This window comes from Geotrypetes seraphini, chromosome 3 (genome assembly GCF_902459505.1).
Source record: "Geotrypetes seraphini chromosome 3, aGeoSer1.1, whole genome shotgun sequence".
NCBI classification, from domain to species: Eukaryota; Metazoa; Chordata; class Amphibia; order Gymnophiona; family Dermophiidae; genus Geotrypetes; species Geotrypetes seraphini.
Window position 1 is genome coordinate 82,308,270 of NC_047086.1, and position 15,360 is coordinate 82,323,629.

Sequence of the window (15,360 nt, forward strand, 5' to 3'; positions counted from 1 at the left end):
TCCTTCAAACTAAAGCTCAACCCAGACAAAACAAAATTCTTTCTAGCCACCCCCAAAGACAAAATCAAAGACACCACAATCCAGGTGAAAGGATTGGTTTTCCCACTCGAACAAACATTAAAAATACTAGGAGTCACGCTTGACAAACATCTATCCCTAGAAAACCACACCGACCTCATTGTCAAGAAAGGCCTTTCAGCACTCTGGAAACTCCGTACCATAAAGAAATATTTCGATGACACTGCATTTCGACTATTAGTTCAATCCTCTATCCTCAGCATACTGGATTACTGCAATATCATTTACCTAAGCTCCACAAAGAAAATCACCAGAAGACTAAAACTGATTCAAAACACAGCTGTCCGCCTCATTTTCGGCCTGAACAAATGGGAACACATCACCCCCTTCTACCACCAACTGCACTGGCTACCCTTCGATTCCCGAGTCCTCTTCAAGTTCGCCTGCATCTGTTACAAGACAGTATTTGGTCTCTCACCAAAATACCTCTCCCCACATTTCAATATGCATTGCACCAACAAGAAATCCCGCAGAATCCAGTTGTTTACCTTCCCCTCCATAAAATCATGCCAGCTCAAAAGATTCATCGACAAAACTTTCGCCTTCCAGGCGGCCAAGCTGAACCCTTGGCTAGCCCAAATGATGCTAGAGGCCCCGACCTACCTAGACTTCAGAAAACTTCTCAAAACACACCTCTTCCGCGAACAAGACCCTTAGTCCTTACTCCCCGCATACACTCCAACCCCCCCCACCCCCACCTCCCTCTCCCCCCCCTCTTCTGATTTCCCACTCCCTCCATTTTATCCTCTAACCCAACTACGATAAACCTGTGACTCCTTCCGCGCTACCTGCAATTCCGATAAAATTTTTGTAAATCCGGGTTCAGACCGGATCCTAATGTAACGAATGTAAACCGCCTAGAACTCTCTGGGTATGGCGGGATATAAGAACCTAATAATAATAATAATAATAATAATAATTCTTACCCATATATCTTATCAAGTTGTAAAATATCCCACCCCATCCCCTCCCATTTCTATATTTCAATCATTATCATATTCTAATTCTTTCATTATATATTCAATCAATCTTGTAAAGGTGCCAAATCATTTGAATATTCCATTAATGGCCCCCATATCTTTTTAAAATTCTTATAATTCCCATTCTGTAATGCAATAGCTTTTTCCATTCTCTCTCTATATATATAACACACTGTATTCCACCAAAACGTAAAATTCAAACTTGTATAATCTTTCCAATTCCTGGTTATGTGCTGGATGGCAACTCCTGTTAATATTAATAATAATTTATTATTGGATCCTGAAATTTGACTTTTATATCTCATTGAAGTGCCAAATAAATTTGTATTATAGGACAGGGCTACATGATTTTCTAATAGCAAATTAATTTGGGGCCAGATTGACTTCCAGAATACATTTATGCAAGGACAGAAAAAAAATTAAATGATCTAACGTCCCTGCTTCTTGCTTACAATGCCAACATCTATTAGATCTAGAATTATCTACTTTCTGTAAACTAATTGGGGTCCAAAACACTCTATGCAACAAAAACAACCATGTTTGTCTCATAGATGCCGACATTGTTGATTTTATTCTCCAAAACCAAATTCGTGGCCATTGAGATGCCGAAATTTGGTGTTTTATCTCAATGCTCCAATATCCCTCAACCCAGTTTTCTTTATTCAAATATTCACTTAATAATTTATACCACTTTGCGGCTTGGTGACCCAAGAAATCCGCCTGAAAGCAAAGGAATTCTAAACTATATTGATTATTAAGTGTCTTCCATTCAGGGAACCCCTCCTGAATAGCCTGCTTCAATTGCAACCATTTAAAACTTTGATTTTTATTCAGACCAAATTTGTGTTGCAATTGTGAAAAACTAAGCAGCGATCCATTTAATATAACATCATTCAAGGTACGAATACCCCCAATAATCCATTGCTTCCAAACGATTTGCGCTCCGCCAATTTTGATCTTGGAGTTTACCCAAATGGATTGGTGTAAAGATTTAGCAATTGGAATAGGTGACATGTTACTAACATACCTTAATGTTTTCCATGTGTCAACAAATATTTTATCTTCTCTATATCTTCTAGGTATTTTTATACTAAGCAAATGAACCAAATGAAAAGGAAACAGGAGCCGCCATTCCAAATATAACCAATCTGGGACATTCTCCATGAGCTCTGGGAGGATCCAATACATACCCTGACGTAGAATATAGGCTTGATGATACCTATAAAAATTTAGAAAATTTACCCCTCCCTCCATAATTGATCTTTGTAAAGATACTAAAGCAATTCTTGGTCTTTTACCCAACCAAACAAATTTCGTAAGAATACCATTTAACTTTTTATAGAATGATCCCTGAAAAAAAACTGGTATCATACTCATTTGATAGCAAACTACAGGCAATATCATCATTTTAATAGTTTGAACTCTCCCCCACCATGATATATGCAATGGATTCCATTTTTCACACATCTCTGTGACTTTTTTAAGTAAAAGTTTTTCATTTTCCTTTACTGTATCATCAACATTATTTTTAATTAATATACCTAAATATTTTAGTCCCTCATCCTCCCATACAAAATCAAATGAATCAAATAATCCTTTGACACAATGAATATTGAGCGGTAAAACTTCAGACTTACTCCAATTATCTTATATCCTGAGAATTTTCCAAATCTTTCTATCAATTCAAGTAGGCATGGTATGGTGGTCTCCGGATTCCTCAAATAAAGTAAAATATCATCTGCATAAGCAGAAAGTTTATATTCCCAGTTTGAATAGGGAATACCCTGTATCCTCTTTGCTTGATTAATAGCAATTAACAAGGGCTCCAGAACAACATCAAAAAGCAAAGGAGATAAGGGACAACCCTGCCTAACCCCCCTCCGCAAGTCAAATCTATCTGATAAACTATTATTAATATATAATCTTGCACCAGAGGAACTATACAGCGTTTGAATCATTTGAATGAACCCAGATCCCACCCCAAACCAATCCAATGCCTGATACATGAAATTCCATTCTACCCTGTCAAAGACCTTTTCTGCATCTAGAGAGACCATAAACGTCGGATCTTTTACTGTTTTTGTTAAATTTAAAGTATGAAACGCCAACCTAGTATTATGTGAAGAATGTCTCCTTGCAACAAATCCTGTTTGATGAGTGTCTTTAATGTATGGGAGAGCTTTTGCCAATCTTAACGCCATTATTTTAGCAAGAATTTTCCCATCTACATTTATTAATGAAATAGGCCTATAGTTTGATACCAAAGTAGGATCTCTGTTTGGTTTTGGTAAAACAATAACCACTGAATCTGCTATAGTACCTTTAATACAACCATTAGTTAGTTGATATTTATACAAATTTAACAGATATGGTAAAAGAGTATTTTGAAATCGCATGTCATCACATGTCTAGTTCTACCACCACTTTCTTAGCCTGCTCTGCCCATCACTACTACCTCTTATACAGCCTACCCCCTCCTCAGCCTGCATCTTACTAGCAGCACTAATCTCTCCTACCTCCTGCCTGACAAGCTCTGCCCAAACCCTCTCTATCTTTCCTTGCTCCCACCATGAAGCCACCCTCCTGGCTCCTCCTTCTACTTCTCTGCTCTTTCACCAATACTTCCCACTGCCAAAAATCCCTCCCCCCCAACCTCCCCGACTCCACAATCTCAAACAACACCTGCCCAGGCCTCAGAATCCCCACACTAGTACACACTAGAACTCATTACTACAAAAAACACAGAGGAAGAAACCACTCCTCCTTAAAGCCTGTCCCTCCAGCCAACCTACCCAACTTCACCTCTGTCTCTCTCACCCCTGTCCCCACACTCTACTGTAATGCCAGATCAGTCTGCAACAAGACCCAAATAATAAAAGACCTACTCGATGACTCCGATCCGGGTTTTGTGTGCATCACAGAATCATGGATCGGAAAAGATGATACTTTCACACAAAACGAACTCTGCCCCCCTGGCTACTATGGCCTCTTCTCACCCAGAATCAACTGGAAAGGAGGAGGCCTGGCTCTGCTTTACAAATCATTCTTCAATGTTCAGCTCCTCGAAAAGGGCAGCCATACCTCTCTAGAATTCTTACTAGCTTCAGTTAACGACGAACTCCACCCCCACCCACTAGGCATCTTGCTTCTTTACCGCCCTCCTATCCCCTGGAATAAATCCTCAGAACTTGTCCTAGAGACTACAACAAAAGCCTTCCTAAAATTCCAGAGACTACTGATCATAGGAGATATTAACCTCCACCTTGACGATAACACCAGCAAGGACACAACTGAATTCAAAGACTTCCTTACCTCCCTAGGCTTCACCACTCCTTCACCCACACCTACCCACGATAAAGGACATACACTAGACATCATTAGCTTCCTCGACCTGACTGAGCAAAAAATTTCTGCCGGAGAGGCCCGCTGGGACCTTGTCCCATGGTCTGACCACCTTCTAGGCTCTTTCTGCCTCCCTATCTTCATGTCTCATCTAGGTACTCCACCCCGGCCCACAAAATCTATCACCTACCGCAAAAAAATCACGAGCGAATTGTTCTGGACCCAATTTCTTAACCAACTTCCCCCTTCTCCTAAACACGCAGACCCAGAGTCCAACTGGCATAATTGGGTTACCCTTTCTGGGACTACCTACCTCGCTCTGGCCCCTTTATCTACAAAATCTATCTCCCACTCCCACAAAGCCCCCTGGTACCTTCCATACCACAGGGAACTAAAACAGAAATGTCGAGCCCTGGAACGGAAATGGAAAAAATCGAAATCCCCCTCAGACAAACAATCCTGGTGAGACAACATCAAGTACTATAACACAATGCTAAAAAAAGCAAGAAAGAACTTCTATGGAGATAAAATCACCAGATCAAAAAATCAAAATAGTACTCTGTTCCACATCTGGCAAAACTTAACCTCAAAAAACGACTCCACCTCTCCCCTCCATCCGCAAACGACTTAGCCAAATTTTTCAATGAAAAGATTTCCACCATAAGGAGTTCTTTCCCCTCAGCAGTCTCTTACAATTCTCTTCCTCCAAATGGCTCAAACCCTATCCCAGCGGATAGATCCTGAACGACATTTAAACCCATATCTGAACCCCAGATCTCTAAACTCTGTCTCAGACTGAAATCCTGCAAATGCATCTTAGATCCCTTCCCATCCCACCTCTATGAAAACATTCCTGCACAGGCCATCTCCTCCCTTACGAGACTTATTAACTCTGCTCTACTATCAGGCTTGTTCTCCACAAAAATGGGCCACATTGCCTTGTCACCTATTCTGAAAAAAGCCGATCTTGACCCTTCCTTACCATCAAACTACCGTCCCATAGCAAATATCCCTCTACTTACCAAACTTCTAGAAACCATAGTTGCTGCCCAGCTCTCTTCCTATCTCGAGAGATTCTCCATTCTTCACCCCTACCAACATGGCTTCAGACCCAGCTTTAGCACTGAATCCCTCCTAGTTTCCCTAATTTCAAAGGTACAACAACTACACTCACGTAACAAATTTGCTGTCCTATTACAATTCGATCTTTCTGCTGCTTTTGATGTCGTCCACCACGACATACTACTTTACCAACTTTCCGAGATTGGAATCGACTCCACCGTCCTAATGTGGTTCTCAAACTTCTTACGCTCCCGCTCCTATACCGTCAACACAAATGGCACCATGTCCACTCCTTGGACTCCATCTTGCGGTGTCCCTCAAGGATCACCCCTTTCCCCTATTCTCTTTAACATCCCTGAAACTCTTTCAACTATCCCCCCTGGAAGCAATCTACACTTACGCAGATGACATCCTTGTCCTCCTTGAGACTGACCAGAACCTCACAAACCTCCACGAAAACATTACAGCTTGCATAATGAGACTCCGTGCCTGGTCCCTCTCGATACAGATGAAACTAAACGAATCAAAAACAAAACTACTTTGGCTCGGCCCAAAATTCGAACACCTGCCCACCCTTTTCGCACTACCCACAGGCGATACACTCCAGCTCGAATTCTCATGCAAGGTCCTTGATATCATTATCGATTCCTCCCTCTCCCTCAATGACCACCTCAACTCCTTGGCAAAATCATGCTTTTTCAGCCTCCACATGCTGAGGAAAGCTAGATCCTACTTCAGCCAACAACACTTTGCCATCCTTGTCCAATCCATCATCCTCTTCAAACTAGATTACTGCAACGCCATCTACTTAAATCTATCAAAAAAAAGTCTTCTAAGACTCCAACTAATCCAGAATACTGCAGCCAAACTGATCTTCTCAAAACGCAAATCTGACCATGCCTCCCCACTCCTTGCCAAACTTCACTGGCTCCCAATAATCCCCAGAATCCATTTCAAATGTTCCTGCCTGGCTTTTAAGATCATTCATGGCATCCTCCCTCCTCTTATCCCACTGTCTTTCAACTCCTCCAGTCCCGACTCCTCCAGAACTGCCCAAAGGTATAAACTAGCCTTCCCCTCCCTACGCGGCATCCACTATGCAGGCAAACTGGAAAAATCCCTTCTCTTCAAAATCACAGGTCTTTGGAACGACCTCACCTCCCCGTTGCGGAACCTGAGCTCCCTTCAGTTATTCCGCAAACAACTGAAAACCTGGCTTTTCAGCAAATTATAACTCTATCCTTCACCCCCTTTCCCCCCCCTTCTTCATATAAATTCATGTAATCCTTTTTTTTTCTTCCTCTCTACCTACTATTTTAAGTTCTTGTAAACCGTGTCGAGCTCCATACTCATGGAGATGATGCGGTATATAAACTTAAGGTTTAGATTAGATTAGATTAGATTTATAAAATTCCACTGTAAACCCATCACCACCTGGAGCGGATCCAACTCTAAGAGACTTCAATGCTTCTTCTAACTCTTTTAGAGATATAGGTTCTTCTAAACTTCCTTTTATATGTTCAGGAATTTTTGGACCCTCAAGTAAATTTAAAAAATTTAAACCATCTTGTTCTTTATTTCTATAATTTTCTGAAGAATATAGATCCTTATAAAAAGCAAGAAACTGTTTTAAAATATGCTCATTTTTAGTGTTTGAATCTCCTTTATCATCTTTTATTATAACAATTTTTGTCCTCCTTTTTTTTGCCTTAAGATAATTTGCTAATAATTTTCCAGCCTTATTTGAATGTCCATAATACTGAGCTTGCTTATAAAACAAATCCTCTCTAACAAGCTTTGAAGATAACTCATTGTATTTGGCATTAGCTTTTAACAAAATTTGCAATGTCTTCTGCTCCCACCTATCCACTAATTTTTTTTCTAAAATTTTAATTTCTTTTTCCAAATCATAGAATTGTCTCTTCGCTTGTTTTCTGACATATGCTGAATATGAAATAATATATCCTCTCATGGTTGCTTTAAAAGCATCCCATACCATTTCTATATTAACCTCTCCAGAATCATTAATTTGAAAAAACTCATTCATTTTTGATTTAAACTCATCAGTAAATTTTGGATCTGCAATCAAAGCATTATCGAACCTCCAAATCGGCTTTACCTCCACTTGCTCATCCAACTGTAATTCAATCCAAACACCACCATGATCAGATAAAATTATCGGATCTATGATGGCTTTATTCACTTTCTGAGCTATTTTATTTGAAACAAATATATAATCAATTCTTGAAAACAAATTATGCACTTGCGAACAAAAGGAAAATTCCCGATCATTAAAATGAAGAATATGCCATATATCTGTTAAATCACAAGATTGAACCAAATTATCTAAACCTAGTGATTTTAATATTTTACTTGGATTCTTATCCATTATCGGATCCATTACAGCATTGAAATCTCCAGCCACCACTAGATTAGAAGCAGCCAGTGGTAATAGTATTTTTTTGAAAAACTCCATTTGATTAGAATTTGGAGCATACAAATTAAACAAATCAAGGGTATTATTTCCCATGCTCATTTTGATATGTACCCACCTTCCCAAGGGATCTGCAGCAACCATTTGAAAGGTTCCTGAACATTTCTTGCTTATTAATATTGCCACACCTGCCTTCTTCCCATTCGCTGGCGCAAAAAAACACTTGGAAATCCACCCCCCTTCCAGATTCCTAGATTCATTAATTGATAAGTGTGTCTCTTGTATGAAATATATGTCCGAATTCTGTTTCTTAAGGAAATCTAACATTTTCCTTTTCTTAATCACATGATTGAGGCCATTTACATTCAATGAAAAAAACTTAATCATCATTAACACATATCTTCATTCTAATAATATCATATTTTATAATTATTATCAAATGATCAGGCAACCATGCATTCATAACTTCCAATAGTAAATCCTTTAAATTTTCATTTCTCTTCTTTCCCAAATGTACTCTAAAACAAATATTCAATAATCCCTTAATCCCTCACCCCTTCCCTCCACATATTCACTTTCCCTTCATCTTTCTTCCCCAAATTCATCACTAAATAAATTATTAATACTCCCCCCAACCCTATCCCTCCCTCCAAATGGATAAACTTGTAACGCACATAGGAAATGCAACCCCACACTCCCCCCAGACAACCTTTAAAAATATTTCAACTCATATATTATTAAAAATCTATTCAATTCAAATATTATCATACCTATTTATCAATTAATATCTTGACCTTAAAATAATCATCCAAAGAAATTCATTTACCTATAATAGCATTCAATTAAATTTCATAATTCAATTTATCCCTATATTTAATCTTTTAATAATTATCCCACCATATTTATTATTAGTAAATTAATAATCCCCATCCATACCCTACAATCTTAAAAAAATAAACTTTTACTTAAAATCTCTAATTTCATATCAAATTCATTTAATTTCATATATCTCTATTTCCCTTCAAGTATATCTGTTCATTTATTTCATATCTATTACTTATTAAGATATTTTATTATTATCAGACCTATAAATTCATTAATATATTGACCTTAAATAACCCTCCAAAAAAATTCATTTACCTTTAATATCATTCAATTAAATTTCATAACTCAATGTTATCCCCCATATTTAATATTTTAATACTTATCCCACATTATTTGTTTTTAGCAAATTAATGATCCATTTCTATCATATCTATTACTTATTAAAATATTTTATTATATCCCCGTTTACCAATATATCCTAATATTCCATTTAACTAACATATATTAGCAGGTTCTAAAATGAATTTTTAATACAGTCCATCTGCTTCACTTCTTCTTACTTCTTTCTTCTGTCTTCTTTCTTCTTACGTCTTTCTTCATTCTTGACCATTTTCACATAGACATAGGTTCTGGATTTGTAAGGAAGTTTTTCAACTTTTCCGGGTCATCAAAATAAAGTGATTTGTTCCCCAAAGAAATTCTCATTCTTGCCGGGTAGTATAACCCGTACTTCTAACCTTTTTCCTTCAGCTGAGCTCTTAATTGCAAAAATTGCTGTCTCACAGCTACAGTGCCTTTTTCAAAGTCTGGCAAAAATATGATCTTAGATCCCTTATAGTTTACATTTCTGTCTGCTTTTGCCAGACTCAAGATTTCCATTGCTTGGCTGAACCTTAACAGCTTAAATATCAGAGGTCTAGGCTTTGAATTTCCAGCTGACCGTTTGAAAGGAATCCTGTGGGCACGTTCGATTTCTAATGGGAACCTTGTGTTTAACTGAAGCAGTTTTGGAAGTAAATTTTCCAGAAATTGTATCGGATTTTCCCCTTCCAAATTTTCTCCCAAACCAATAATTTTTATATTCTTCCTCCTTCCACGATTTTCATAGTCCACTAGTTTTTTCTGCAGTTCTCTGATCAGTTTATTATCTTCCTTTGTTTGTGCTGCAGCCATTTCAACCTGCTCCACTCTGGATTCTAAAACGGTTATTTTCTGATTCACTGCCTCCAATTGCCTGTTTATATTTAAAACCTCTTCTTTCACTTCACTTATGCTTTCCGCATTTTTTTGAATTTGTTTTGAGATTTTTTTCAGTTCCGCCATTATTTCTTTCCTCTTCATCCGGAAGCGGGGCTTTAGCTGCGGCCACCATATCCTGTTTGAGGCGCTTTGCCGTGCCAGCGTTTGCGAAAGCTTAATCGATCTTTCCCTGTCTTGTGCTCGCCATACTCATATATCTCCTGGCACAAGAAAAACTTGAAATTTCTTCGGTATCAGGTATATTATTTTATAAATTGCTGCCTGGGGAACGGAGCGACACGATCACACGTCCATGTATCGCGCGCGCCAAGCCACGCCCCCCAAACCCAACTTCTAAAGAAGTGACAGTACACTTTTGCACCGTTTGTACCTGGGCTCAGTCAATGTCACCCATCTGTGAAAATATGCTGCCTGCTTGTCCTGGGATAATATACTGTATTTAGAAAATATTTTTCTTAATAACCACCTTTCTAGTCTTTGCACACACTTTCTATGTTATGTACAGAATTTTACACATTTATGTACAGATCATGAGCAATAACTTACCATTAATGGTAAACATGCTATCTGTACAAAGAACCAGTTTGTTGACATTCTCACTCTTCGCCTGTTTTATTGCTCTGCAAGCTGCCTAAAGAAAGTAATAGACTGGTCAACAGTTATGAAATGACACCAGAAGTTTTTTTTTTAAAAGGGGGAGGGTATAAGAGATGCAGTTCCCATCTTTTCTAGGTAGCTCCCTAACTAAAAGCCAATATACAAATGAGGAAATAATTTTTCACTCAAGAGAGTAGTTAATCTCTGGAATGTATTGCCAGAGGATGTGGTAACAGCAGTTTAATGCATCTGGTTTTAAAAATGGGTTGGATTAGTTCTTGGAGTAAAAGTCTATAATTTGCTATTGAGACAGACATAGGGGAAGCTATGGCTCGCCCAGGGATTGGAATGTTGATACTATTTGGGGTTTTGCCAGTTGCCTGTGACCTGAACTGGCCACTGTGGAAGCAGGATACTGGGCTGGATGGACCACTGGTCTGACCCAGTATGGAAGGTCTTATGCTTACTGCCATCTGTATTAACAATGAAGTTAGTGTTTTTTGAGTCTTCTCCTGGGGGAATACTGCACAATGCAGAGAGTTTGAGTAGAATTCTCTTTTCCTGAAAAATTGAGCTAGTCAGTCACCAAAATAAAGGAAAGCAAAAGCCACTGGGCTCCTCAGCAGTTAGTTGCTCTACAGCTGCAGTATTCCTTCAGGGCTGATCCATGTATGGTTAGTGTGTTTCAGCCTTCCAAGTTTATATACTCTTGTTCTACTCTCATAAAGGTGAGTTCATTGCCACACTACACACACACAGCATAGAACATGACTGCTTTGCAGTGTTATCACATCAGCTATTCTGATGTGCTGCAGCAAAACTGCAGCAGTTGAACCATGCTAGCAATCAACAGTTTGCTGTGGTTGGTGAACTGGTTTTAAACTCGTTTGGTTGGTAGATGGAGGAATAAGCTGGTTATCTGTTTCAGGGGAGCAGGCAGGCTGTTCAAGTGGTGAACTGCTTGCTTGAAGATGGCACAGGCTAAATTGCTGCTTGTGGGAGAGGGCAGATAGGCTGATTGACTGCAGCAGAATGGGCTGGATGACTGACTGGATGGATGGAAAGTATGCAGCAACTTGTTGGGAACATTGGCTGATTGGAGAACAGAAGCTGAGCATATACAGAGAATTTGTTGTGGGTGGTGAAAAAGGAGTAAATAGTAGAAAGAGATTAGGGGCCAGATTCTCTAAGTTCTGACACCAAGGTAAAAAAAATACCATGGTGGGAGTGATTTTTGTTTTACTGGTGATTCTTAGCACAACAGAAAGCAAATTATATGCATATATGTGCAGAAAATCAACAGTAAAAGAAGGGAGGAACAGTGCCTGGCGCTTGCTCAGAAAAGCAATTGCTAGCACATCTCCTCCTCCTGTCTGCCAAAAAACAACCAGCCTCTGCTCTCTCTGTTGAGATAATCCACTTGATTATTGTTCACTCCAGCCACTTGCACAGCAGAGATCGCCTGTAGGAGTGTTTCTGCCCAAAAGAACACAGCTTACACCTCCTGCTGGAGCGGAGCACTCCTGGTGCCTCCCTGCCTGTTGATATAGACCACTGCAGTGGCACAGTTGGAGAAGACCAACTGCTTTGCCCTCTAGCAAAGGCTGCAGTCAGTGCAGCACCAGATGAATAATAGCTCGTAGTTCCAGCCTGTTGACAGACCACTTCCACTGAGATGGAGCCCAATGCCCCCCCCCCAACAAACAAATTGGCATCTGTCGTCAGGACAACCCATGAATCAATCTGGAGCGGGGTCCCCTTCGCTAGAGACTGTGGAATGAGCTACCAGATCATGCTGTGTCTGGCTGCCGCCACCATACAGGAAAGTGGAATTTGCAGGAAATCTCTTTGAGGTGACCAGCAAGACAACATACAGTAATTGCAGAGTTGCAATATATTTATATAAAGATGAACATGATATACCCATAACAGGCTCTCACACTAAAGAATTATGCCTAAAGGATGTTCATGGATTTTATGACAAAAGGTCAGAACATTTACCTGTATTTCTGCTCTTTGATTAGTCTGCCTTCCAGAGAGTCTTTCAGCTACATTTCTATGAAAAAAAATAAAATTTAAGTACTAAGTTCCACAATATTCCTGTAAAGGATGAATTTCTCACATTAGAAGATTAACCACTTGTATAAGAGCTTATGCAGGTCACAGAACTCATATAAACAAGATATTTTAAATCTTACCAAGAAAAGGAGTGGCTGATATGGTATATTGATATGAATTTAGTAGTAAATCACAGCTTACAACCATGACCATCTAGTCTCAAACACCAAGTTCCTGAGATTTATCTGGAAAATCTTCCATTCCAAAAATAATTATTATTTTTGCTGTTTCTCACAATGTAATATCAAAAAAGTACTTCCCTTGAATGTAAATTATATGAATTCCAAATCAAAAGCCATACATATGTTAGGATTGTGCTCAAAGACCTGGAGGAGTATAAGGAGATAAAAAAGTCCAACCACCTCACCACACAATCATTGCATGATCCTCCACACTTTTTAGCTTATGTGGGTTTGAAATATAAAACGCTGTGAAATTCTCAATCTCTCAAACAAGTGTTAAATGTAAAAAAGCACTTAGCTATTTATTGGTTCTGACGTGAACACGTTTCATTCTCTGCTTCAGGAAACCAAAAAAATCTGTGTACTCAACAAGGTTGATGATCAGCAAGAGGAGGTAGGATTTCTGATAAACTTTTACCTCGCATATCTTCAAAGACACTCTGAAGCACTTTTGATTTGGAATTCATATAAGGAGAAATTAGGTTCTTACCTGCTAATTTTCTTTCTGTTAGCCTGTAGACTGGTATATCCTTACGAATGGGTTTTATACCTCACTGCTACCAGCAGGTGGAGACTAAGCACAAACTTGTATATCAGTATAGCTTCCCCTTTTGCAATCCAGTCTGCTGAATAGCCAAGCAGAACCTAGGAAAGACTTCAACTGAAAATAGTAAAACACACTCCTAAAAGGAGTGTAAAAACAACAAACATCTGTAAACAACTGTTGGAACATGTGTAGAACTTAATTCTGGTGTAGAAAAGATCCCCACAGCTCACCAGCTAAGCCATAGCCGCTGTTCTTAATTCTCCCCAGCCCTAGAAAAATACTAGAACCCGCAGAAAAAAACAATCTGCACGCGAGCAAAACAAAAAACCTGCAATCACCGCACAAAGACAGATAGGGTGGGAGGGACTATACCAGTCTACAGGCTAACAGAAAGAAAATTAGCAGGTTAGAACCTAATTTCTTCTTCTGTAACACCTGGTACACTGGTATAGACCTTACGAATGGGACATACCAAAGCAGTACCCATTAAGCGTGAGACCCCCCCGAAGGACCAACACGAGAACATGTTCACCGAATATCGCGTCCTGACGCACTCGAACATCCACACGGTAGTGTCTGACAAAGGAATGCAAAGAAGACCAAACTGCCGCCTTGCAAATATCCACTGGAGGCACAAGAGAAGACTCAGCCCAAGAAGCTGGAATGAGCCATGAGAAATTCTGGAACAGACTTTTTCTTCAGAAAATAAGCGGAAGCAATAATCTCCTTAATCCAGTGCGCAATAGTAACCTTAGAAGCACCATGCCCCTTACGAGGACCTACTAGAGAACAAAGAGATGATCTGATTTCCTGATCTCCTGGGTCCTCTGCACATAAGAGTGAAGGACCCGACTGACATCCAACTTGCACAACTGCCTCTGCTCGGAAGAACCCTCCCGGCTACCCAACACCGGGAGGACCACTGCCTGATTGACATGAAAAGGAGAAACTATTTTTGGCAGAAAGGAAGAATCATGCCTCAAGACAACCCGATTCCTAGAAAACGCCAAGAAGGGAGCCTTATAAGAGAAAGCCTGAAGTTCAGAAACACGTCTAGCAGAAGTAATGGCCACCAAGAAGACCGCTTTAAAGGTAAGGACCTTCAAAGAACAGTCACCCAACGGCTCAAAAGGTGGGCGCACTAGAAATTACATAACCATATTCAGATCCCAAGATGGAACAGAGGGTCGTATGGGAGGCTTGAGCAATTTGGCCACCCGCAAGAAACAAATCACATCAGGAATGGCAGTCAATGCTGACCTTTCAACAACCGGCAGCAGCAGGAGGCTATTAAACTCTATGAAAGGAGCAAGCCTCAGGCAACTGGTGTTGGAACCGACAAGGGATCAGGCAATACTGGACCTGATACTTACCAATGGAGAAAGTGTCACAGAGGTCTCGGTGAGCGACACATTGGCCTCCAGTGACCACAACATGGTATGGTTCAATATCAGGAAAGGTTTCACTAAATCTACTACACTAACCAAAGTCCCCAAATTCAAGGACACAAATTTCAAAGAAATGGGAGACTTCGTTCACCAGGCGCTACAAAGCCAAGAAGAAACCGATAACGTGGAAGACATGTGGTCGACTTTGAAAGCAACCATACAAGAAGCAACAAACCGCTATGTAAAATCAGTAAGTAAACGGCGAAGGAACAATAAGCCACAGTGGTTTACTGCAGAGACCTGATCAAGGAGAAGAAAAAAGCATTCATCTCTTACAAACAATCAGGGAAGCAGGACTCTAGAGCAGACTACCTGGCCAAATCAAAAGCCGTCAAAACAGCAGTCAGGGAGGCTAAATTCCTCATGGAGGAGTCTCTAGCAAAGAACATCCAGAAGGGAGATAAATCCTTCTTCAGGTATATCAGTGATAGAAGAAAAAACTCAGGCGGGATTGTACGTCTTAGGAAACCAGACGGAGACTATGTGG

The 15,360-nt window shown here is 39.8% G+C and overlaps 1 protein-coding gene across 1 annotated transcript in view; it reads right to left on the minus strand.

The window, feature by feature from the left end:
* LOC117356517 (ribonuclease H1-like) overlaps positions 1-15,360 on the minus strand; it is a 117,541-nt gene that overhangs the window by 43,739 nt on the left and 58,442 nt on the right. The window contains exons 5-6 of the mRNA XM_033935803.1: positions 12,580-12,634; positions 10,528-10,612 (exon numbers count right to left, since the gene is read on the minus strand). Coding sequence (XP_033791694.1) covers positions 10,528-10,612; positions 12,580-12,634 — 140 coding nt within the window. The remainder of the gene's footprint in view (positions 1-10,527; positions 10,613-12,579; positions 12,635-15,360) is intronic.